Source organism: Amblyomma maculatum, chromosome 5 (assembly GCF_055883805.1).
Source record: "Amblyomma maculatum isolate TAMU_Amacu chromosome 5, ASM5588380v1, whole genome shotgun sequence".
NCBI classification, from domain to species: Eukaryota; Metazoa; Arthropoda; class Arachnida; order Ixodida; family Ixodidae; genus Amblyomma; species Amblyomma maculatum.
In genome coordinates, this window is record NC_139348.1 from 43,001,169 (window position 1) to 43,026,925 (window position 25,757).

A 25,757-nucleotide genomic window follows, 5' to 3' on the forward strand; every position below is an offset into this window, starting at 1 on the left:
TCACTCGAGCGTCTGTAGCATGACGCAAGTATAAAGTATAGTCATGATGCAATGGGAAATAGCAACTCTGTAACTCGCAGTCTGGTATTACTTTCCTAACCCGTCACGGCAGTAAACGAAATGAGTACATTGGTCTCTCGCTCTGTCAAGCATGTTAGAAGGGTTGATGTTGTCATTAAAATTTTGTCTTTCGATTCAATCAGTATAATAAGAAAGAAGATAAACCGTCGACTGTTGTATTTTCGCGAAATCATACAGCTTGCTTTGTTCATGAATTTCGGCTGAAGGCGCTTTAGAATGTAACTCTTAGCCCGAGTATCAGAGGTCTCAAGCTCGTATTGCTATGCGGTCCGCGTTGAGAAAATGTCGTCCCTCGTGGTCCAGGAGGCGGAAGAACAATAATGAAAGAAAAAACAAATAAAGACAGACAAACTATCGAAGCAGTAAAATAAATGTCCTGTTTCTGGGCCACACCTTCCCATTCCGTGGAAAACAAAATTAGCGGGTGAAGCGCTCTTGTGAAGCTGCAAGGCACGGAAACAGGTCAGCCAGGATCATTGGCTTGCGCATTCGTTGCGTTTCTTTGGTTTTGCTAGATGCCACTGCGTGCACTAAAATAATGACATATCTCCATGGTTTTATATATTTTTAAATTTTTAGTTGTTCACTTGCCAACATAATGGCATCATCATCATCATCATCATCATCAGCCTGACTATACCCACTGCAACACGAAGGACTCTCCCGTATTTTTCCAATTAACCCGGTTCTGTGCTAGCTGCATCCACTTGGCCCCTGCGAACTTCTTAACCTCATCCACCCAACTAACTTTCTTCCGCCCTCTGCTTCGTTTTCCTTCCCTTGGAATCCAGTTTGTTACCCTAAGCGACCATCGGTTATATTCTCTTCGCACTATATAGCCTGACCACGCCCACTCCTTCTTTTTGATTTCCATTATAATGTCAGTAACTTGAGCTATTTCTCTGACCCACGTAATGGTATATAGGTAGAGAAAGAGAGAATGTGTAGTGTTGGGTTCGTTTGGCGGATAAGCAGCTTCGGCTATCATGCGCAAAGCGCAAGAACATATCTTATGTTTAGTGGAATACACTACACTAATTCTACCGCTTCTTTAAAACATTTGCTTTCCTTAGAAAGTGGAAGACACATGACAGATCAAGTCCACTGTCACCTAAAATCAATTCTGGATGGAAGGGAATGCGTTCATTGCAAAATAAAAAAGACATATCTTTGTGTTTCAACTTTCAAGTCTTGTGCATGAAAACAAAACGTAGTCTATGGCGACTTCACCGCTTTTTTCACAGAGGGGTTAATTTTTCTTGTAAAAAAATAAATAAATAACGTATGCATATTGTGTGGGGCCAATGCGGATACGGCTAAAATCACTTATATAAATGAAGCGTTCTGTTGATATATTGTGAGAACACTTAGGGAGTCTGTGTCACTAATACTGTTTGTATTGTCAGTTAAATATTGTTTTACAGCCCCAACAAATGCGTAATACTCAGCCTGAAAATGCTTGCACACCGATGTAGTCTCACTGTTGTTTTTCCATTTTCCTTGTTCTACTGCACTTCTGATATGTTTTATTGTGCTTGAGCCATATGTTTAAAATTATGGCCAATTCCCATATTTTTCATTAAGAGGTAGGATGAAGACGTAGGAATTTAAGAGGTAGAATATATTCATGTGTTATTTTCTGTTTAAAAACTTCTGTTTAAAAAAAATAGAAACGCTGTACCATGGCAGCAATAGATCTTGTCTTGATGCAATGCCAGTAATGACGTTTATTATCCCTAGTACTTGGCATTTATCCTAAAATCAAAGTAACAAAAGGTTGATCGACTGGAGTCGATTGTTGAACCTTACTTAGGTGGTGCATTTAGTAACAATAGGGTACCATATTTATTTTGGTAAGAGGCATACTTTCTGTACATATGAGCATGTGTTTCAACGTACAGATTGCTTATAGGAGAGGTTCTGTATGCACCAGGAATGAGACGAAAACTAATGGTATACACTGGGTCAAGACGTTTTCAATTCAGTTCAGTCGTTCAGTCGTGTCCGACTCTTCGTGACCCTATGGACCATGTCACGCCCACGCTTTCCGGTCTCTCACTATCTTCCTAACATCACATAACTTCATCTACAGTGCCTCGAGGATGCCATCTAACCATCGCGTTCGCTGCCTACCCCTTCTCCGGCGACCCTCAACCTTTCCCAACATCAAATCTTTCTCCGGCGACTCCTCTCTTCTCACCAGACGACCAAAGTAGCTGAGCTTTAACTTTAGAATTTGACCCTCCAATGAGCAGTCAGGGTTTATGGTCGACAATATCGACTGATTTGATCTTCTGACAGTCCAAGGAACTCTCAAGTGTCTTCGCCAGCACCACAATTCAAACGCGTCAATTCTTCGGCGGTCAGCCTTTTGCACAGTCCAACTCTCGCATCCATACATCACAACTGGAAAGACCATAGCACGAGTTATACGGATCTTGGTTGGCAAACTAATGTCTCTGCTCTTTACTAGGCGGTCAAGGCTAACCATTGCTCTCTTTCCCAAAAGCAGGCGTCTCCTAATTTCATGACTGCAGTCTCCTTCCGAGGTAATCTTGGAGCCCAAGAAGAGAAAATCTGTCACAGCTTCCGCTCCTTGTCCATTGATGCTCCAGGACTTGATAGGGCAAGACGCCATGATCTTTGTCTTTTTAATGTTCAGTTTAAGCCCAAACTTCTCACTCTCTTCTTGTACGCGCATCAGAAGTCTCTTGAGTTCCACTTCACTTTCTGCCATTAAAGTGGTATCATCCGCATATCTAAGGTTGTTGATACGTTTTCCAGCAATGAGGCCGGCCTTCCTCATGATGCACTCTGCATATAGGTTAAATAGGCAGGACGACAGTATGCAGCCTTGCCTCACTCCTTTCTCAATCGGAAACCAATCAGTAAGACCATGCCCAGTTCTGACTGTGGCCTCTTGCCCTTCATACAGGTTCCTGAGGAGACAGATGAGGTGAATTGGAACTCCCATCTCTTGGAGAGCTTGCCACAATCTGCTGTGATCTACGCAGTCAAACGCTTTCGCATAATCAATAAAGCAGAAGTAGATGGGTTTCTGGAACTCTCTTGCTTTTTCCATGATCCAGCGAAGGTTGGCAATTTGGTCTCTAGTTCCTCTGCCCTTGCGAAACCCAGCTTGCACGTCCGGAAGCTCCCGATCCACATACTGCTGCAGCCTACCTTGGAGGATTTTCAACATCACCTCCCTAGCATGCAAAAAAGCGCGATCGTGCGGTAGTTGGAACAATCTTTGGCACTGCCTTTCTTTGGAATGGGGATGTAAACTGACCTCCTCCAATCTTGTGGCCACTGCAGGGTTGTCCAAATCGTCTGACATAATGTATGCAGAATGTTAACAGCGTCATGGTTGAGGTTTTGAAGCAACTCAGCTGGAATGCCATCAATTCCGCTAGCTTTGTTCTTAGCAAGGCTGGCTAAGGCCCATTCAACTTCACTCTTCAGGATGCCCGGCTCGAGATCAGTAATCACAACCGTCTTATGTTGGGTTTGCACATTCGGGTCCTTCTTGTACAGTTCTTCTGTGTATTCCTGCCACCTCTTCTTTATCTCTGAGGCTTCAGTGAGGTCCTTGCCTCGTTTGTCCTTTATCACGCCCAGCTTAGCACAGAAGCTTCCTTTGATATCTTTGATTGTCTTATACAGAGCTCTTGTGTTCCTTAATTGGCTGTTATCCTCAACTGCTTGGCACTGTATGTTCAGAAAGGCATTCTTATCTCTCCTTGCTATTTTCTGAAAACCCACATTGAGAACCTTGTATCTTTCTCTTTCCCCCATAACCTTTGCCATCGTCCTTTCCTCAGCTATTTGCAAAGCCTCTTCAGATAACCAGTTTACTTTCTTGCATTTCTTTTGCTTTGGAACTACCTTAGTAGCAACTTCTTGTATTATATCACGAACATCAGTCCACATAACATCAGTCCACATCTCTTCGGGCTCTCTGTCTTCTAGATCTAATTCTTGAAATCGATTCCTCACTTCCACAGCATATCCTAATGGAATTTGACCCAGATCATACCTGAAAGGCCTTCTAGTTTTCTTCGTTTTCCTCAATCGAAGCTTAATATGGCAACAAGAAGCTGATGATCGGTGCCACAATCGGCCCCAGGCCTTGTTTTTACTGCTTGTATAGCGCTTCTCAATCTCTGCCGGCAAAGAATATAATCGATCTGATTCCTGTACAGACCGTCCGGTGAAGTCGATGTGTACAGGCGCCTCTTGTGCTGTTGAAAATGAGTATTCGTTATGGTCAGGTTGTTTTCTTGACAAAACTCTACGAGCCTTTGCCCAGCTTCATTTGGCTCACCAAGACCGAACTTGCCTATAATTCCGGATATTTCTTCACTCCCGACCTTAGCATTCCAGTCTCCTATGAGAAAAACGACGTCTGATGATGGGGTGCGGTCTAAAAGGCATTCTAGGTCCGCATAAAATCTCTCAACGTCAGCTTCTTCAGCAGTAGTGGTCGGTGCATAGACTTGGATTACTGTTATGTTGAAAGGGTGACCTTGGATCCGAAGTGAAATCATTCGGTCGTTTTTGGGGTTGTACCCTAGCACTGCTTTGCCCATTCTTCTGTTTACTATGAGAGCGACCCCATTCCTTCTCTTGGATTCGTGCCCACAATAAAATACATAATGGTCGCCGGAGTTACTCTCCCATTCCGGTCCACATGAGCTCGCTGATACCCAAGATATCAACGTTCAATCTGTCCATTTCTCGCTTGACGACATCCAGTTTACCTTGCGTCATAGATCTTACATTCCATGTTGCTATGTGATATATCTCCTTGCAACATCGGACTTTCCGGTCGCTTCCCGACACATCCACAACTGAGCTTCCTTTTGGCTTTAGCCCAGCCGCTTCATTCGTCCTGGAGCTACTAGGAATCGCCCTTTGTTCATCCCCAGTAACATGTGGGACGCCTTCCAACCTGGGGGGCTCATCTTCCGGCGCCATATCATTAATGGTATTGTGACTGGCCATAGGGTTTTCTTGGCAGGAAATACTGGAGTGGGTTGCCATTACCTTCTCCAGTGAATCACATTTTGTCAGAACTCTCTGCCGTGACCTGTCTATCTTGGGTGGCCCTACACAGCAGAGCTCACGACTTCATCGAGTTTCGCAAGCCCCTCCGCCACGACAAGCAGTGATCCATGAAGGGGCAAGACGTTTTAGCTATGATGCTTTTGTAGACTGCGTAGATTACACAACCGTAATTCAAACAAGACCGTACAACAGAGTGATATGTGCGCAAAAAGCATGTTCTATCAAACCCTGAATATTTTCGTAAAATGACATTTTGTATATGAAATTAGGGATTTGGAAGGCTTCTCTTTAAGAGGACATCCGCGAGAATGTCACTTTTTTCTCAAAATGTATACCTGGAAATCTGTGTTGATTTGTTACAGGTAGTTCAGTCTCATTTAGGTGTATGCCACGTTTGAGGGAGAACATAACTGCCACTCTTCAGTGGGGAAAATTGAAATACATTTTTGTCCCCCCATGTCAATATTTATTTATTGGTACTTACTTCACATGTTTGTACGTTGGAGGACGCGCAAGCTATCTGAAGATCGTCGACATATAGTGAGTACATGAGACATTTTGGTATTACGTTGGAAATGGAAATAATTTTTACCACCAAAATAGATAAACGTGGTGGTTTTTGCATTGAACATTTTTGTGAGTACTCAAGAACAATTTTCAGAAATACGCCCTTTAGGAACACCATTTTCTTCAGTAATGCTTTTTGCATGGTGGTACCAAGAAGCACCTGAAATGTACTATGGTTTCATAAAAAAACTTTCAGCATTCTGTTACATATGCCTAAAAAGAGAGAAATGATTTCCTTGTGGCGCGTAAGCAGTTAAACTATACTCACCGTAGATAGTATTTTGTGTCTGGAGGACAACACTAGATTTCGTATGTGTTGCTTCGAAAGACGCGATACATGATGTCATGCATGGTCAGACTGAGGAGAGAAGAATAGGCTTGCTAATGAAAGTAAGAGGGATCTAAGAGTGTGATCCAACATGGATTATGTTTTGGAAATGGCGTCGGGATTCCTAATTGCTTTAACAGAAAACCGATGCTGCTTGACGTCGGTGCCTGCAATATATCTTGAAGAAGATTGTTTTAGAAGCATGCGTACTTGACTGGCTTCTCTGCTTGTACCCATTGATAGCTACTCTTCCTATTTTGATTATTTTTGCGTTTTTCCTTCGAATCGTTTTAGTGCAAAGCAGTGTATTTCGTCTCATGTACAGAAATTACTGCCGAAAGGGACGGCAGGAATCATGTTGGAGGCATAAACACGAATGACCATTATTACATGAATCGCCATTTAACCTAAAGCTTGTGAAAGATTATACTTCACAGCGCACCGTTAATTACTATCGTCAACGTTTAGAAGGTGATAATTCTTTTCAGAGATGTTTCACAGAAGCTTGAGCTGTCAATATACTTTTTTTTGTTCGCAGTTGTAACTGGGTTGACATTAGCGGTGAACTCCATATCAAAAGAATATCTAGCCGAATTGCTAAGTTCAACGACCATGAATCAATGGTGTCCTAAAATGTATGTTATGCTACGGTGCTCTATTTATGCATTTCGTTTTTTTCTTTAGTGGTCCTTCTTGAGTGCACTTCGTGCAGCAAACGCATAACGTGCGTGTATGTGCGTGTGCTGAAGCGTGAAGCCACAATGAACCGAAAGAAATACAGCCGCTTTGACGATGCCATATTTAGCTGTTCGAAACAGACGAAATAATCATTCTTCTGTTGTTATTGCTGGTGATAAAAGTAAAACCCTCACACACACGACAAACCAAATAGTTGGACAAAAGTGACCTTGGGCTGATGACGACAGTTAGTGATGATGCCGGTGATGAAAGTTTGCTAAGCCCGCCCACGGATGGCGTGATAAAAGTATTGGTGCAGGTGATGCGTCACCTTTTTATGTTCATTCCGAACTTGACTGTTTCAAAATAAATATGCCTACCCTCCCAAATTCTCCCAGCAGGAACTGCTATTTAGCTCAGTGGCAGTATTTCAAGAATAGAAGCATTTTTCGAACTGTGCATATATACTACTGCTGTGTGCGATGACTCACGGCGACAGTGACAGGTATGATCGACGTCCAGCAGACCTTGACGAACGTGCTTGGCGCTTTGTTGGTCATCATGCGCGAACTGAGAGACAGCCTTCGGAAGCCTGGAAGGCGAATAAGTGATCGCCATTTTTAGCATTGTATGAACGAAGCCCGGATTATGTTGCCAAAGTTTACAAGTCTAAACGAATCGAAACAAGACGACTGCAGTGGCTTTGACATTATGTTAGTCAAAGCGACGCTATTATTGAGTAATTAATTAGATCAGCGTGAGAGGCCTACAAACGGAACAACGTTCATGATCCTCATAGAGATGAATTACCTGACATACTAGAGCTGCCCGTTTAAATTTCAGGCTGACTTATGCATTAGAAAACTGTTTGCGAATTATGCGTACAGCAATTGGCCAAGAAGCCCGAATGGTTTATAATAGAGGTCAGTTGCGTAAGCTTTCCGCTCACCGTAGAATTGAAGGATAATGACGGTCTCCATCGCGACCATCAGCAAGCGGAATCCATTGTCCTGTGTATAGCCCAGCACAGAGACAACTCTGGCTCCTCCCTGTTGGACGCAGTACAAACGAAATCAGGTTTATTGTTTGATGCAAGTGGTTTTTGCAATTACAAAGGATTATTACCGGCTAAATAGAGTATACGGGCGAACGGGTGCGGGGCAAACTGCCCGCATAGTCTCTCCACTATTTAGTAGCGTTGTCATGTAGTTTCGAATGTTGCGACCAAATGAAAAAGTTGGTTAATTTCTTGCCTACAGGGATGAAGTACGCCCCTCAAAAGCGATGTTTTGAACACGAAGTAGCTAAATGTCCCATTCAAGCAAAGAACATGCCGCCGTTAGCGCGCCGCAGAAGTCGAGTTTCTCGAGATGGTCGTGGCGTCACGTGGAACTAGATGGAATTAAAACAACAAATAATTTGTGACCGCAACGCCGCAACATGACGTAAACACCGTTATGACAGATGGGAATGTAGTAACGGCGCTGAAATGAAAATTATAATTAAATGAGGATTGAAACTGTGGCATTTGACCATTTAGGTACATTTACTCGACGTGGTCAAAGAGCGGCCCTTTGTATCTAGTGGTAAACAAACGTTAAAAAGTAAAAACTGAAATCAGCGTCTGTGCATGCAAAGCATTATGCAGTGAGGAATCTGGGACGCAGGAGGAGCCCAGTAACACTATCGCGTCATGCGCTTATTTCTGAGCTGCATTGTTCTCGGGATTTTGATTCCATCGGAGGGGATGGCTCTTGACAACGAGGGGAAACGTAGCTGCGTGCTAAGAGGCCGCTGAAGACCGGAAGGACAGGCTAAATTGAACGACTCACCTTATATTTTTGCGACACAGGGTGACACTGCAAGCTGCACTTGTTTGTTTCGCCTTATGCAGCAATTATGGCAGCGCAAGGTGATGATCACGTGTTTCGCATACTGGAGTAAATAGTTGTGAGCGTTTGTATCAACAATGGAGACAGTGTCGCAGAATACATCCTTTCGTGATCAGCATGTACTATAGATTCATTGTGCTGGGCTCGAAATATTTTAGACATGCCATTACCTATGCACGCGGGTATGGAGACTAATGGAGTTTTTAAAGCTGTGCGCTTGCTTACCGGGCTGCAGGCGGCGATGCTGATGACGAACATGAACGTGCAGATGCAGAAGTGCACGGCGCCGCGGTGCAACAGAATTAGCGGGTGGGATGCCGACAATGCCTCGATGACGATGTCGGGAACAATCAGCTGCGGATATGAGAGCCACAATTACATCGCAGCTGCTATAGTTTTTCTTGATAATTTAGAAAGGGAACTCAGTTTACTTCGGCCATTGGTTCAGACCGATGCTTTCATACAGGTAGATATATCATGATATTTGTTTCATTGCAAGTGGAACGCAAACTGTCCTAATTATTTTCATCACCATTGGTCAGACTATGCACTATAGGCCACCCTGAAATAGGCTTCTCTCAGTGGGTTCCAAGGACCTCACATTTACTTCAGCCGTGGCTTCCTCAATGACACGCTCTGTAAATATATTTCTATGATTGTGTATGTATTCCATGCACATACGGTGTCGATTCGGATAGATGTGCAAAAAATGGCGAAACACGTGCCCGGAATCTTTGTCATCTTTACCTCGAATTGCCCTCATGTGAAAATTATACGGATACGATATGAAAACTACGCAGGAGATGTATGGAAAGCGTACAGATTTCCTTACTTGTTGCACATCACGCAGTCGTTATTGCCATATAATCGCGGTTCACATGTAACGTTATGTGCACATTTCTCCTTGCCGAGCGTTGTCACTCGAGCTACAGAAGAACAGCAGTTCTTGTTACAAACTATTCCGGCGCAACCGAGCCGGGGACGCAAAACGATACACGTGTATCGCACTCCTGTCGTCGGTGCCCCACGACCGCCTAGTAGTCCGTATTTCGCTCGCCATCCTTGGTGTCGTCCTCGATTGCGACCGCAAGTTCACGACACCCCATTCTTCGCAAAGGCAAGCAAGAAGTCCAGATGACATGACGGTCGGCTCTGGCGTCCATCCACTTCTTTTCGTCACTCACTGCGCATGCTTGCCAGCGCGTCTTGTAAAACCTATTAAAATCTGCATAAGGTTGGATCTGGGCTGACACGCACCTTGTGTTACCGTTTCGTAGCCTACTGCTCCGCTCAGGCTGTTTCCGGAGGGATGCGTTTTCTACTTTGTGATCTATGTCATTCGTTATATGTTTAGCGTATCTGGCTTTCGGCATGCTTCATTCTTATGCCTAACCACGCTGTCAGCCCACTTCGATGCGAGCATTCTGGTGGTGCATGACAGCGTTGTCTTGACGTGGCATTTCATTAGATGTTTTACTGGGCAGATCCCTTCAAATGCTGGCGTTGCTCTGTAGGACTGCAGTGCCGTGTTTATGTTGGGAGATTCTTCAGGAGCTGCTTTGCTTTTTGTACTGTGTGGTCAGCCATGCCATTTCTTTGCGCATAATATCGGCTTGAGCTTGTATGGTCTGATCCCCGTTGTTTTACCAGCTTCTTGAAGTCACAAGAGATTAATTCTCAACGAAAGCCTGTACAAACTGCTCTTGGCCCTCCAAAATTGTGCTATGATTGGGTTTTGAACACAAATGGCGTATTTTGTATCCTGTCAACGGGCTGCTCGAGCTCGAAGAATCTCGAATAGTAGTAGACAACCACGATGTAGACTTTTTCTTCTAATGAGAAGTTATCAATGTCAATGGCATCCCACAAATATGCCGGTAATGGTTTATGGAGCAGTGACTCAGTGACTGGCTTCCTGTGTTGTTGGTGTGCCTGAATGTTTGCGCTTAATCTTTTATAATTTTTTTCAATGCTGGGCTACCATACTATCTGTTTGGCTTGCTTTACCCGACACAAAGTCGTTCCCATGTGTCCTTCATGGAGTTTTTCAAACCATTCCGGCCTGTGGAATGACAAATGTGTCGCCCTTGAAAAGAAACCCAAGACTAGTGAAAGTTCACCTGCCACTTCAGCGTTGCGCTTGAGGTCTTGTGCTAGACCATGTATGGAAGGTCATGCTGGGGTGCATAGATGCCTGGCTGTGGCTAGTGTAGTTTCAGCTTAAATATTTAGATTGACTCGATAAACAGTCTGACGAGAAGCTGACAGGAGCTTAAATATTAGGGCTTCGGATTCTTCCGAAGCGATCTTCTCTGCTGCCATCTTTAGCAGGGCTCTGTCGTGGCGTTCGATACATCAGGTCACTTTTGAACGCTTTGTTCACTGGCGTGTGAGAAATAGTATAGTAATTTTTGGGGGGCTGGAGCCTCGGCCGCATCTCATCTAGGCTTTTGGTTCCAAGCAGACGACTAGAGGCTCGTTTTAAGGTCGATTTGGAACGATCGATGATTTGAGAAAATACTTGCGGTAGTGTTCGCATGCCCAGATGATGGCAAGGGCTTTCTTTTCGGTTTATGCAAGCCTCTGCTCTGTTTTGGAAAGTGAACGTGAGGCATGCTCAACTAATAGCTGCGTTTCTTGCGACAGCTGCGGAAGAACTGAGCCCAATTCGTAAAAAGATGCATTTACTGCCAACGTATGTGACTTCCTTCTGTCGTAGTACCGCAAGAACTGCTGTTGTACATAGCACCTGCTTGACACCTTCGAAGCTCTGCTGTTGAGCCAGGCCCCAGACCCACTAGGCACCTGCACTCAAGTGGTCTTTGAATAGCTTCGTCCTGTCAGCAAGAACTGGGAGAAACTGAAAAATGGTTTGCTGGTAAGAGAAACGACATACAATTTGACGCTTCATTTCACGCATCTATCTGAGTGATGAATTCCACTTTGTCTACATTGGCCCTGACACCGTTTGCAGAAAATATCGGTCCCAAAAACTTGACCGCACTCTGTCGAAATAAACATTTCTGACGCTGAGCGTGATATCCGCCCTCACGAGCTTATCCATGTGCTTTGTGCATATTTGCATTATGCTCAACTGTTCTTCGGGATTAAATGATGCTGTCTTGAAAGCTTGTAAGTCCGTATAGCATCTCTAGAAATCTGAGAATCTTACGCTCGTGAAACTATGGTCCCGTGAGAATATCGAATGTGAGTCTGAGTCACAGGAACCATCCGAATGGGATGATGAACATTGTGAAATCGCACGACTTTCTGGAAAGAGCGACCTACCAGTATCCGGCTGAATTGTCTTAGCGGCTGAAGGCCTTTTCGTCGGCTAGCTTGGGAAGGCATTCATCGACCATACAATGCGTTCACGAATAATCTGCTGGTTCCGGTGGCCGCAGGCGTCATGTATCCTCAGTTCGTTGTGAATTTTCCAGGCTACCTTTACTACCTTTGTAAAGCACTACTTAGTTGCATGATACACTTTCTGTTTGACGGCAAGGAGTTCCATCCTTTTCACTTCTGTCTCGAGAATAAGGCGAGAGAGGAGCATTGAGCTACAGGACCGAGTACGGCTTAGCGTCACTGATCGCTGCGATGTAGTATTTGGTCTACATTAGTTCGTCCTAGTGTCAACTTGGGGTACTGGGTCGGAATATCAGAAATTTTGCTGTCATAATTCTGCTAGCTCCCGCGACCTGTGTCCAATGCCAAGTGACTTTGCAGTTGGTTGATTGAAGACAAATACTTTCTATCGAAGACAAATACTTCTATCGAAATACTTTCTATCGAAGACAAATACTTTCTAGCACTAACGCGTGTCGCTATCCTATTGTGGCCATAAAGAAGCCTTTGTGGCGATTGGCACTTGACTGGGGATAGCCAGTGTCTGATTCGTTCTTTCCAAAGTCCATGGTGCCCCTAATGTAGCTGTAAGCGACACATTCGTCACATCGATGCCTCTGCCAACTTTGAACACAAGGGGGGACCCGCTATGTGTTACCTTCACTCGCCAAGACAAGTCGTCGGGCTTATAAACTCACCGAGATGCACTTCCGTGGAGTGGCTTCACTCGGAAGAACGGTGCAGTGTGTTACCTCTGCGTGTACGTGACCTGCACACTATTGCGCCCTGGCTTTTTTCTCCTGCAGCTGTAGCATGCCTTGCCCTCGGCTGGACACTGCGATATAGTAAGGTTGCAGACTCCCCACACCAATTACCAGCGTCGTAAGTCTTCACTGCCTGCATTGCTCTGACAGAGGAATTCGATACTGTGTTTCAATATTTTGTGACTGCTCTCCTGTCTTTCTCATCTTGTCTACAAGAAGCCTCGTGCCCCTTGCGACGGACTTTCATGTGCTGCCGTTGCATACTTCGGAATTCCATGCTGCTAAGACAGGTTTTTTCCGCGTAAACTCGACATCCAATTGAAGCCTTATACGCTCAGCGAAACATCTGTGTAGCCCCATCACTAGTCTGTCGCCGTTTAGTTCATCTTTAAGCGTTCCAAATGTGCCGTGCCCGTCATTTTTAAGAGGTGCATCTCAGAGGCCACTACCGTTTCGTGGAGCTCTTGATAGTGCGAGTTGAATATCGCACGCTGGTAGATCCCGATTCATCTTTCGTACTCAGAATGAAATGTTTTTTGAAACGCTTGCCCGTACAATGCCATCGGGTCGTTCCTAGGCTTCATAGATACCAGAAAGCGTTTTCCCCTCTTCAAGCGCCCATCGCGTAGAGTAGTAGTGTGCGAATATGAGCTGCTTTGCCTCGCTTGGAGATCCCAGAGATGACGCGATACCGCTTCAGCGCTGTACCCATTTTGTTGACCAGTCTTCGGGCTTGCTGAAGTCCGATTTCATGGAGGGCGGGTGGGGGCGGGGGGGGGGGGGAGGGTGCTCGGAAGCGTAGGGATGGAACAGGGGGATGGCCTGTGAGTTACAACTTGTGCAATCATCGGGTGCAGCGTCGTAGGGCATGACATCGTTAAGGTTATCTTGCTGGTGTACGCCTTTTGGGGCTCGTTGTCCTTCCCTAGCAGAAACTTCTCTTGCTTAACACTGCCACCCTGTCGTGGCTGAGCTTGGTTCCGTGAGTGATTTAATACGATCGCAGTTCACGTAATGAACTATTTATTTTGCCACAGCCGAGTCGGGTGCAGAAAACGCTACATGTGTGTCGCACTCCCATTGTCGATGCCTCACGTTCATGGCTATCCGTACTTCGCACGATGCCTCACGTTCATGGCTATCCGTACTTCGCACGACGCCGCCTGGTATGGCCCTCATCTGATGGGGGTAGCCCACGACTAATTTAATCTTGAGAATTTCCGAATATTGACTCTGCCTGGTTTCATATGATTTCTTTTCCTAGACATATAGCAGAAAAAATGTATCCTGCATCCTCTACTTCACATTACCAATATTAAAGTGCCGCTGACTGGCTATAATATTGAATATTATTCTATTGCTATTACCACAAAGTGTGCTTTACCGAAGATGTTTGGATAAGGTTTATATGCTTACCGCTATTATGTCCTAGGGGTGCTGCTGGTATCGTATCAATACGCGTGGGTGAACAATAGAGCAAGGTAACGTTTTCGTTTATAAAAAAGCAGAACTTTCACATTTTCATTCGAAGGTACCTAAATACAGGCTATTTCATGCAAAAACCTGTGTATATTCTCAGCATGTTTTAGGTGCTGAAACTATGTATCTCTGCAGATGTGTTCGGGCCCCAACTGGCTCGTCATATGTAGCAGAATGCATACGAACTAATTTGTGGTTCAGAAGCATGATGACGCGCCTGGGTAGCTAAATAACAAATATTTCGCAGCTGTCTAATTTTTCAATTTTGAGTTGATTTCTTATAGCTGAAATTGTTTTTTTTTTTCGAACCCGGTCATTTGCTTAATGCATTCTCTGGTGCAGATAAGGTGATCTGTGTCCTTAAGCCCTAATAATAATAGGCTTTTTCATTAGAGAATTTTCGCCCTGGGCTAACAACATGGTACAACAGAAAACGTAGTTTAATCATACAAACTCCAATCACAAGGCACCGGAAAATGCGGTTTAAATTGAAATTGTGTGTGGTATGATAAGAAATTTTGCCTTAATTCACATCGTATCTTTTGTTTCTCTCGTTTAGAAATCAGAGCTAGTGAGTTGGCCGGGTTAATAATAGAGTAGCGCTTTGACTAAACCATTAAAATTTCAAAATGGTGCGACAAAAAGCACATGGCTATAAAAGTTAGTTAAACATTCAGTTAGCACGTAGCAAAATTTGTTTAAAAATGCGATTGTTAAGTTCTTTTGAGCTTATCATGCTTGTTTTCAAGTTTACTCACGAACTTCGGCAGCATCATGGATATCAGCCACAAGAGGTAGATCTGGCTCCAAAACTCAGAGTCCGGAGCCAAACTGATGGCCTGGGGCGTGATGCTGACAATGAAGTTGTACCCTGCGGGAGAGAGTGGACGTTTAAAAGCAATAAACAATTTGCCATTCGCTTTTCCATGGTGTGAGTGAAGCTGATGTACCGTTTGTTAGGGTCTTCTACGCAGTGAAATGCTCGACAGCGTGAAAGTTGCGTTAATAAAAAGTTACGGGACTGAAGAGAGTATTTCCGACATCTCTATATGTTTACGGTTGGCAATAGTGTTCAAATAACGGTCGCTCAGATAATTGTTTGCTTTGCGTGAGCAAGCTATTTAAATGTAAAACAAACAATGCAGCTCGTTCGGTCGAAAAGCCGTCGGCGTAGTAGTTGTAGTAGTAGTCGCCACCGCGTGTCGGAAATAATCGGTGCCTGCGTAATAGTATCGTTTCATGGTAATTTGTGGTTCTGATGATTGATGACTGGTTGGCGTGGGATAGGCGATGATGAGTTAATTAATTCATTGCATATAATTACTTGATGAAATTAAGAAATTAAAATGAAAAATAAAGAGGGTTCAAAGATTCAATATGTTCATAACGAATGACATGCATGACGATGCTTATTGACAAATTTAGAATGTGTAAATTTAAAAAAATTGCAAAAATTAAAAATGAGAAAAAGGGAGTTTCAGAAGGTCTCAAAATGCTTAGAATGAAAAGCAATTTTTCATTATGCTAATGAAGAAAAGTTATTGTAATTGAAGAATTAATTAAAGGAATTAGAAAGAACGAAAAAATGTGTTCAAAGTGTCAATTTGCTCAGAACTGAAAGGCAATGTTTGCTGCTAAGTATTGCTGTACAAAAAATAAAATAAAATTAAGAAATTGAAAACAAAAGATAAAAAATATCTTCCAAGTGGGGTAAATGCTATGGCGTCATGCCCTTAACGGCGGAGCTTGTGTCCCCCTGATAATTAATGAGGCTTTATTGATTTCTTGTAACAAAAATGGGTCGTAAGTGGTCGTTAGTTCTGTTCGTGCATTGATTATATAGAATAGTTGTGGGAGGCCCTCAATAGGCCGCGTGGTGCGCTAATTGGGTTCAATGGTCGGGTGTTTCTAGGTGTTTTCTCTCGTTCTTTCTGGACTGTGGTGATTTTAAAGAAACTTAGAGGTCACTGCGGAAACTGCATTGGGAAAATGCGAAAGCATTAGCATTGCTGCTGCGTTGTTGGCTCCCAATCGACGACTTCCTGCATCTGCTTAGTCACTCCATGTACTAAGATCCGAAGCGCCTAGTTTACTAAGATAGGAATTCCACTTGTTTATTATTCTATAACGTGTTGATTTGTGAGATTTTTAGTCAGAGTAACACCTAGGCATTTTGTTTCGGACGTATTTTTTGGTGCATTATTTCCAATTTCGTATGTAAACTATTACCCTTTTTTCTCAAAAATATTACATGATAACATAACGGCACTGGTTGATCTTCTTCCTTCAGCGCCTCGCACTAACGACGTCATTAAATCAGGTGAAATAAATGTCATCAGTAATTTATATGGCTGAACGATTTCGCACTGAAACTGCTTTGTCATTTCACCCGATTGGGGTGAAGCAAATTAAGAGTACTTATGTGAAGCGTGATTTATTTTAGGTTTCTTTACAGCCCAGTAAACAGATTGATGCAAGTATGTGCGATAACTGCCGAAGAAGTGAAAAGTGCGCGGATGTCATATATACACACAACAGAAAGTTGGACGTAAGAAGGTCATCGCGCGTTTTCAATATTATCACCTTACCATTCGTCCTAAAGTGAGACTGTGTACCTTTGGTTTCGACATTCAGCATGTGGTTTCTATCATGTAAGAACATCATCTAGGCCACCTCCTGTCGACATGATACGCCCTCCACTATGGTATCGGTGGAAGTCACTCCAGCCGGCCCTCTTCCGGCTTCGTCAGCAGAATCAACAATTGCTCGCGCAGTCAGCACCAGCATCACTACCACTTAACGCCTGCCCGTGTGGACATCCTGCTGCAATACTCCTCGGTTTTCGACTTCGCCCTGCCAACTGGACCATCTTTTATTCCTACTTCATATACTGGTCACAACACCTACACCGGTTTCCCGGTGTGATCCACCAGAAGCTCTATCGAGTATAAGCAATGTGATCATCGATGAAGTTCAAGAAATGCTCCACAAGGGGGTAATTCAGTAGCCTTCCAATCCTTGAGCAGCTTTTAAAATCCTGGTGCGCAAGAAGGAGGTTCAGCGTGGATTATCACCGTCAGAACGTCGCCACCAACACCAGAGGGACCTCCACCCACTGCTATAGGCAACGCGAAAGACTGCCTTTCTGGCGTCTAGCTCTTTTCTAGTTAGTAGCAGATCCCTGTGCACCCTGATGACAAAACAATACTGCTTTTGTTAAGCCAGACAGTTTTCTCGCCTTAATGTTATGCCCTTCAGGCTTTGCAGCGTATCCGTAACCTTTGAAATAATTATGGACACTGGGCTGTGCGGTTAGATAACGGACATTTGTACATGTTACGTACGACATTTGTACGTGTTACTTGATGTAATTTTTGCTAAACATCTTCTTTCCCCACCGCGATGGCGCAGTGGTAAGGCGCCCGACTACTGTGCTGGAGTCCCCGGGTTCGAACCAGACCGCCGGCGGCTGCGTTCTGATGGAGGCGAAACAGAGTGGCATCCGTGTGTTGTGGGATGTCAGTGCACGTTATAGATCGCCAGGTGGTCGAAATTTCGGAGTCCTCCAATACGGCGTCTCTCTTAACCTGAGTCGCTTTGAGAGGTTAAACCAAGCAACCAACCAATGTCGTTTTGCTATCACTCTTAGAAAAGGGAATCACCTGCAGGTATGGCTGCTTCGCCATCTGTCTTTGCGGAGGCGCAACAGAAGAGGCGAGAGAGGTGTAGAAATGCGCGACTACAACGCCGTTCAAGGGGGCCCAAGGATTGTGGGCGCGTATGGGAAGCTGCGAAATAGTATCTAAGAACAAGGGGTGACGGGGGTTAGAAAACAGAGGATTTTTTTTTGGTTCACAGGAAGGGAAAGGCGCATTATCTGTCACACTTGATCTGTGGACACCTGAACCGCGCCGTAAGGAAAGGGAGGAAGGTGGGAGTGAAAGTGGAAAGAGAGAAAGGGGAGCCGTAGTGGAGGGCTACGGAGTAATTTCGACCACCTGGGGATCTTCAACGTGCGCTGACATTGCACAGCACACGGACGCCTCTTCATTTCGCCTCCATCGAAACGCAGCCGCCGAGGTCGGGTTCGAACCCGGGAACTCCGGGCAGTAGTCGGGCGTCTTACCACTGCACCACCCCGGCGGGGTGGAGGATGTCTGCCAGGCAAGAAATCAGGGAGTGATACGAGGGGAAGGAGGAGGTTTGTTGCCATGGCAACAAACTAGAATGTGCTACTGGGTAAGGAGCTCGAGATCATTGTTTCATTTTTTTAGCCGCTGCTCAGAAAGAATTTCACCGCAGCGACTTCTCGAGTAAAAAAAAAGCGAAAACGTGCGAGTGAGAAATTTTTCGCTAGCACACCCTCACCAACGCTCAAACATGCGCCTTCCACACTCGTAACGGTACTGTGAGTTTGCCAGTTCCTTGGTCTATATCCTCTTTATAGCCCTCGTTCAAGAGAAATGCTCATAGCGCAACAAGGAAGCACAAAGGACAAGCAGAATGGGACACGAGCAATTCTCCACTGATTTTATTCGCCGAAAAACCTACATATTTATAAAATTCATGCGCAGAAACCCAAACACAGACACTCGTGCAAGCGACACTTAAAAAGCCATACACATCCACCAGATAAGTCTATCCAAAAAAATGTAATTACTGGAGAAGAGCTTAACCGAAGGGCTGCTTTCTTACGAATGTGAAAAGCTTCAATCAATTCTCCTGCTAGCGCGTCGCTGCTCCTTCCTAAAACCGTTGTCATTTTTAGGTATGGCGAATACTTCCCCGTCTTATTGCAAGATTTGCAGTGAACTAGATTCGTGCCGTTCCCATTCTCAAGGCATCTTTTGCATTCGCGAAGCCATTTATTCAGGCAACACCCGGATTACCCAATGTAGATCTTCCCACATGAGAGTGGTATCTGACAAACAATGCCTACATTGCACTGAACATATCTGTGCTTGTGTTTGGTTACGCAACCCTTCTTTGTTTTTATTTCACTTACCTTGGGGCAAAGGCTTTTCAACTTTCATGGCTCCGAAAAAAATAGGAACCTTGTATTTATTCGCCACTTGCATCATGTTGTGGGTTACACGATGCGAGTGCGAAACAACCTATGACCTTTTGTTGATTTTCCTATCTTTTTGTTCCTTTCTTGCTGCCTGATTTGCAGAACTGTTGTGCTGTTGTGTTTTTTTGTAGCGATGTTTTTGCAACCGCAGATAGAAGTGAAAGTGAGTACCCGGATGATAGCAGCCTTGTTGGGATCTGGGACTAAAAACTCTGCCTAACAGCATGATAGCAAGATCGCTAGTATGGCTTTTTGATGACTTCTCTCATGCACATGGTTGCAACATCCCTTTTAACCATCTTAGACTGGGCCGATTTATACGGCATTACTTCGTTTTCTTTTTCTTCACGACGCTTACAGCCCCAACAAACATGCCCCTTTAAAATTGAAATGCGAAGGTCTAAAAACTAATGTGTTATCTCGGAACATATTGTGAAGTTTAGCCCCTTCCGACCTGTTCTGAAAGTAGCAAAAATTTCTGCCACAGTGTCATGGTATGTCTCAGGCTTCCTTTTTCTTAAAAGAACTAAAAAATCGTCCACACACGAAAAAAACTTTAATTACTTTGTGAATTTTTAAAACTTCTGGAAGATAGAAAAATGCACAAAACCGGCGCCATCATCATCATCATCATCATCATCATCATCATCATCATCATCATCATCATCATCATCATCATCATCATCATAATCCTGACTATACCTACTGCAGGTCGAAGGCCTCCCCCATATTTCTCCAATTAACCCTGTTCTGTGCTAGCTGCATCCACTTGACCCCTGCGAACTTCTTAACCTCATCTGTCCACCTAACTTTCTGCCGCCCCCTGCTGCGCTTTCCTTCCCTTGGAATCCAGTTTGTTACCCTAAGCGACCATCGGTTACCCTCTCTTCGCACTACATGTCCTGTCCATGCCCATTTCTTCTTCTTAATTTCCGCTAGAATGTCAGTAACTTTCATTATTTCTCTGACAGACTCTGCACGCTTCTTATCTCTTAATGTTACCCCTACCATTTTTCGTTTCATAGCCCTCTGAGTTGTCCTCAACTTGAGTAGAACCCTCTTGGTTAGCCTCCACGTTTCAGCCGGCGCCACACAAGCCCTAATACATATGCCGCTCTTTTGCACAAATAAACTGTATTCATAACGAACAAGGATGGCGCCCAGATAAAATTCAAATGAGCGATATGAAGCTACCAGCAGTTATGCCAGCTGCATTTTGAAAGGGAATAACAGCGTACTCTTCAATTCATAGGAAAACTGAGGATCTCAGTTCTTTGTGGGGGACAATAAAACCAGTCTTCAACGTCAATTGAGAACATGCAGCCAATAGAACTGCTGTTTTTCAGAAAGCCGGCTATTTCGCGGGAATTCTATGTTTGAAATGGGTCTTTGAAAGACAAAGTACTTTTTTTTTGCTAGAAGATTCTGGCTTAGCATTTGCACCCAAGTGTCTCGCTCACTCACAGTACTTCGGATAGGCGCTTTTGGTTTGTGGGTTTTTGCAGTGAAAACGATTTTCAAACTAGCTTCATTACATATTCTGTACACTTTTCGCAAGCCTATTCAGCTCAAGCTGGTTACAAAGAGAAACTGCTGCGGTCTTTACCTTTCTAGAACCAAGCTTTTTAGAGCCCTTGTACAGCCAAACCCGTCGTTAATCGTGATCAAATTTGTTTTAGTTTATATCCCTTTCAACGCAGCCGTAACCATAATCAAAGCCAAGTATTTTGTATTTGTCAACCTTGCGATGCCCCGCTATGTGCAGCAGAGCTGTAGTGACCGCGTAGGAGGATTACACTTTCCACCAAAGCTACACCTCGCTCTTCTCTCGTGCGAATTCCTTTCATCTGGAACAAAACTCGAACTCTATCGAAACACAAACGGCGTGAGAGTAGTCTGAAATGCCCATGGACGTCAGAGGTTGCCAGTTGGTCCAAAACATTGCGGACCTCTTAACTACGGAATCCCCAGCTTCTGTTCACCCTCAGCTTCTTCCTCTAACTCACACAGTGGGCCAGGCGTCCCTTCATAATTGAGGGAGTTCGCGCTCCATTTATTTCATGAACATCAATATTAATTTTGCTAAGCATTGTTCCTTCACAACGCCAGTGTGATAGTTTTATTTATAACATTCTCGCTACCATCATAACGCTAATGCTGCCAAGGTTTTACCAAATTTAAACTAATATCTATGCGCCACCACTGCAATAAAATCAGGGTCGACGCACTGGTGTCGATGAGCGTGGAGACATCGATGTCCACGCTAGAGGACACGTGACCAAGGTAGAGGAAGGCCATGGTGGTTACGATGCCCTTGGACGCGGTGTCAGCAACCAGTACGAACATCGCATCCCTGTGGGGCGCGCGAGAAGAGTTGACATCGCTATAAAAATTAACTACACTTACACTCTGCTCAGAAAATTACGAAACTGCGCGGGAAAATGTAAAAGTATTTTTTTCATTTCGATCCCTCATTCTACCATTCCTCATCATCAACAGTAAGGTTCGGGTATGCTTTAGACGGAAAAGAAATGATAGTTTGTCTTTAAAAAAATATATATGCAATTAAGCGTTGGTATCCCTGCAGGGCAAATGTAGTCCACATGGCGTCCGCCTGAGTGTTACACTACAGAAAAAAGGTATATTCAAACTGTGCTTTATCCCAATATCATTGTTCTAAGTTAAGTCTAGGATAATTGTAATGCCAAGGGACTACTTTCCACACTCAAACCCAAACAAGAACATTGTGGATTCCATGTGCAGAGCTCGGACTAATGAAACCGTCGCAATGAAGCGGAGAATCCTGAGAGGAAAGGGCGGAGGGTTTGTAGCTAGGTATGTTTAGCGTCCTCTATCCGCTCCGCGGTGCGAAGTACAGTTTTATGAATGGGTAGTCATAAAACTGTACTTCTCATAGCCGACATCCCAAATAGTTAGTAATGTTCGACCAGAGACAATAAAAGATGCTTCTTAATCGTTCAAAATAACCTTTGCCGGACAGCATTACGGACAAAAAAGCTGAACAAAAGTCTTCTTAACTGTCGTGTCTAACTTCTGATTGGCTGGCCAGGTCGTGACGTCACAGTTCATGTGTCCTGGCGCCGGTAATGAACCTTTTCCGAGTAGCATTCTGTACATGCGGTAAACCTCAACGACCGCAATTTGCGCCAACTGTGCCAGGAAAACATGGGCGAGGAGTTTGATGCGCGCGCTTTTCCACGAACGATGTTTTCGCGATCTTAAACGAGACTAACTTCCGAAGAAAAATTGCGTGTTGTGCCTTTTAGGCCTTTGAAAATACAGGCATTGTCCCCAGCTGCACTCACTTCAAGAGAGAAGGTACTGAAAGTTTCATCCGCGTTCGTTGGTCCCGAAGTGAGCACGGTGCAGCGCAGTATGTCACGGTGTGTTCATAGATGACACACGTGTCTTTGAACAGGCTGTGCGAGTGCGAGAGCAGTCCTACACTTAACTTCTTGCAAAATAAACCAAACCTAATACTATAATATAATGTCCGAAAAAATATGAAAGGAAGTTTTGGTAACCTTGCCTGACAAAGATACTTCACCTGGCGTCCACTTGCGTGTTGAGCTACTGGAAAAGGATACATCGAAACAGTGCTTCAGCACGATAGCATTGGTTTAAATAGGATAAGCCCAGTATAGTTGTAATGCTAAGGGACTACATCCCATAGTCAAACCCAGCCAATAATGTTGTGGATTTCATATTTAGAGCTCGGACAAATGAAATCGTCACAATGAAGCGGATAATGTCGAGAGAAAAGGGCTGAGGGTTTGTAGCTAGGTGTGTTTAGCGTACCCTATCCGTTCGGACTCAATCATAAAACTACTTCACACAACCAACATGCCAAATAGTTAGTACTCTTCGCGTTTCCTTAAGTAAGTTCGCGTTTGCTTATCCATTTCCTCCTCAACTACACACTCGTTTATAGTTTTTAACGACTGCTATTGTTTATTGTTTTAAATAAGCTCCCACATACCCACTGACATGTCTGACATGTGCACATGCAACTTACGGACAGAGTTGTTGAAGCTATTAGTGTCAGTTAATCTAAAAGGGAAACAAAAATGATTCGTGCTTACTCGTGGAACATGTTCTTGAAAGCATTGAACCTTTGGACGCCCAGGTAGATGGTTCCCGTGATGCCAACGCTTTCCAAGCATGTGGCGAGCGCGCGGAACCACATCTGCGTAATTTAAGCGAACAATCTGCTCGCTTAAGAGTTTAGTTGCGGATTTCTAGATGTGACAAGGTACTGTGCGCAGTGAGTGGGATATTTCTATGCACGAAAAGTTTGCTCAAAGGGAGCTGAGACACTCAGTTTATCGTTGCATGTTAAGTCGAGTATTGTCAAATGACCCTTAATTTTGAATCAAGTGTGGAATGTAAGACAAGATTAATCAGATATTTATGAGCATGATCTCTTCTGCAAGGCAGTATAACTCTGGGGTGTTTTAAATAAATAAATGAACAAATTGTGACGAAAATACCGGATATTAGAGCCATTGTTTAATCTTCACCAGCTATATCAGTGTCGAAAAATCCTAATACCACCAACAGTGTTGTCCTACACTTGTGTAGCAAATGTAGGTTCAAATGCTCTATTTTAATATACCTTTATGAGCATAATAATAGCAGAGGTCCAAGGTCCCTTCGCGTCACAAAAGTTTGCTTCCGAAATTCGTTTCCCGCACCTAACGGCTAAACAGGACTGCCGTATGCAATAAATAGGAAGCGCCTTATATTTGTTGTGAGGTAACAGAGGTGGCAGTGGTGGCGTAGCGGTAGAACATCCGCCTCGCATGTAAGAGGACCGGGGCTCGAATCCCTGTGCCGCGCAATTCTCCGCCGGACAGAAAAAAAAAAAAAATCCGCGTGTCAATGGAGTTTGGGTGCGACCGGATTTGGTACGACCGGGTGCGGGTGAACACCTCCGGCAACGCACTCCCTCACCAGGAAAGGAGTTGGCCGCCCGGGTGCAGTAATTAGCCGCTACCTCCTATGGTTCGTCCTATAAAACCCCGGCCCTCAGTAACCAGCGGCTGCGGAACAACTGACCACGGCGGCTGTCAGACCTGTGATGAAGCAAGAGGTGCTAAGAATTTCTTGCTCCGCTGGACAGGCCGCCATTGGAAACTGACCCTGGCAACGTTTAAGGCTATAACCATAGCTACTGAAGCTAGTTGAGCAGTGCTGTTAGAGGAACAAGAGGATATGAAATGGGATGTCATAGGGCCTAGTGAGGTTAGAAGGCCGAATGAAGCATATACTGTACTGAAGGATGGGCATGTACTGTGTTATAATACAGTACATTCCCATCCTTACAGCGAAATCAGCTGGAGAGGATTAGATAACTATAGATTTGTTGAAGGACGGAGGGAATATCGTGCTAGAAAAACTGGCCACCATGTATACGCAGTGCCTGGTGTCATCGACTGTACCGGAACCATGAAAGAACGCAAAACATTCTTTCATGGTTCCGGTACAGTCACCACAGCCAGGAGAGCCCTGAGCGCGTGCCGCCCGGCGATTGAAGAGTGCTCCGATCTGCTTCAGCAGTTCCTTGTCGCTGCCCAACGGAAGATGCTGGCGACCCAGTCAGCGGAGGCCGCCAAGAACGCACTCCGCTCTTTGCGCTCGTCCAACATCCCGTCTGCTATCGTCACGCGACACGGGCTAAGTGTATGCGCCCCCGATCAAGCCTTGCGCGGCGCACCAGAAACAGAAAAGGCACAACCAGACACTGTAGTTCCCACTTCAGTGCACAACATGGCGCCCCAAGACGAAGACGCAGGTTCCGCAATGGATACTTCCGTGTTGCGCAAGAGGCGGCGTTCGCCCAGCCCCAGACGAAGCGACACTGACAGTCTAGAGGCAGCAGGTGGCAAGAAGGAGGCCCACCGGCCCCCTGATTCTGGCTCCTTCTCCCGCTTTACCCCACCGGAGGGACTTGCAGGCACAGTAGAAGCCGCTCCAGTCATGGGCATATCCAGCACCCTGCCTGCTGGAGCGATGCCTTTGGTGCAGCAGGAGCGACCGGCAACCTCCAGCACCTGCTCCACGGCGGAGACCAGCACAGAACGGCAGCTGCCTAGCGCGTGTGCCCAGGCAGCAGTGGACCCCACCAACCTGGTGCCTTGGACAATCAAGACAACCAAGGCCCAGCGGCGCCGTCAGGCGGCCCTCCGTAGGGCTGCGTCGGCTGTGGTGGCCCCCACCGCGCTGCCACACAAGACGGTGCTTTTCCGCCCTGCAGTCCGAGGTACTGGGTTCACCAGAGAACAAGGCTGGGACCTGGCGGAGGAGCTTCATCCACGTTCTGGCGTGCTAGCAGTGCGCGTGAACACGCGTCGCAACGTAGTGGCCGTGGACGTGGCCGACGAGGGCAATTTCAATGCCCTCTTGGCCACAACGGTCATCCGTGGCCTGCCCGTGCGGGCCAAGGAACCAGCCCCGCT

At 45.0% G+C, this 25,757-nt stretch overlaps 1 protein-coding gene across 1 annotated transcript; it reads right to left on the reverse strand.

Annotated features, from left to right (window-relative positions):
* Positions 1-23,485, reverse strand: LOC146188186 (sodium-dependent dopamine transporter-like). The gene is made up of 5 exons (XM_084605003.1): positions 23,382-23,485; positions 21,507-21,631; positions 14,966-15,078; positions 8,842-8,970; positions 1-12 (listed from the first exon to the last, which is right to left on the reverse strand). Exons 1-5 carry the CDS (start codon positions 23,483-23,485, stop codon positions 1-3), a joined length of 483 nt encoding a protein of 160 aa, XP_084461129.1.
* Positions 23,486-25,757: the final 2,272 nt, after the last annotated feature.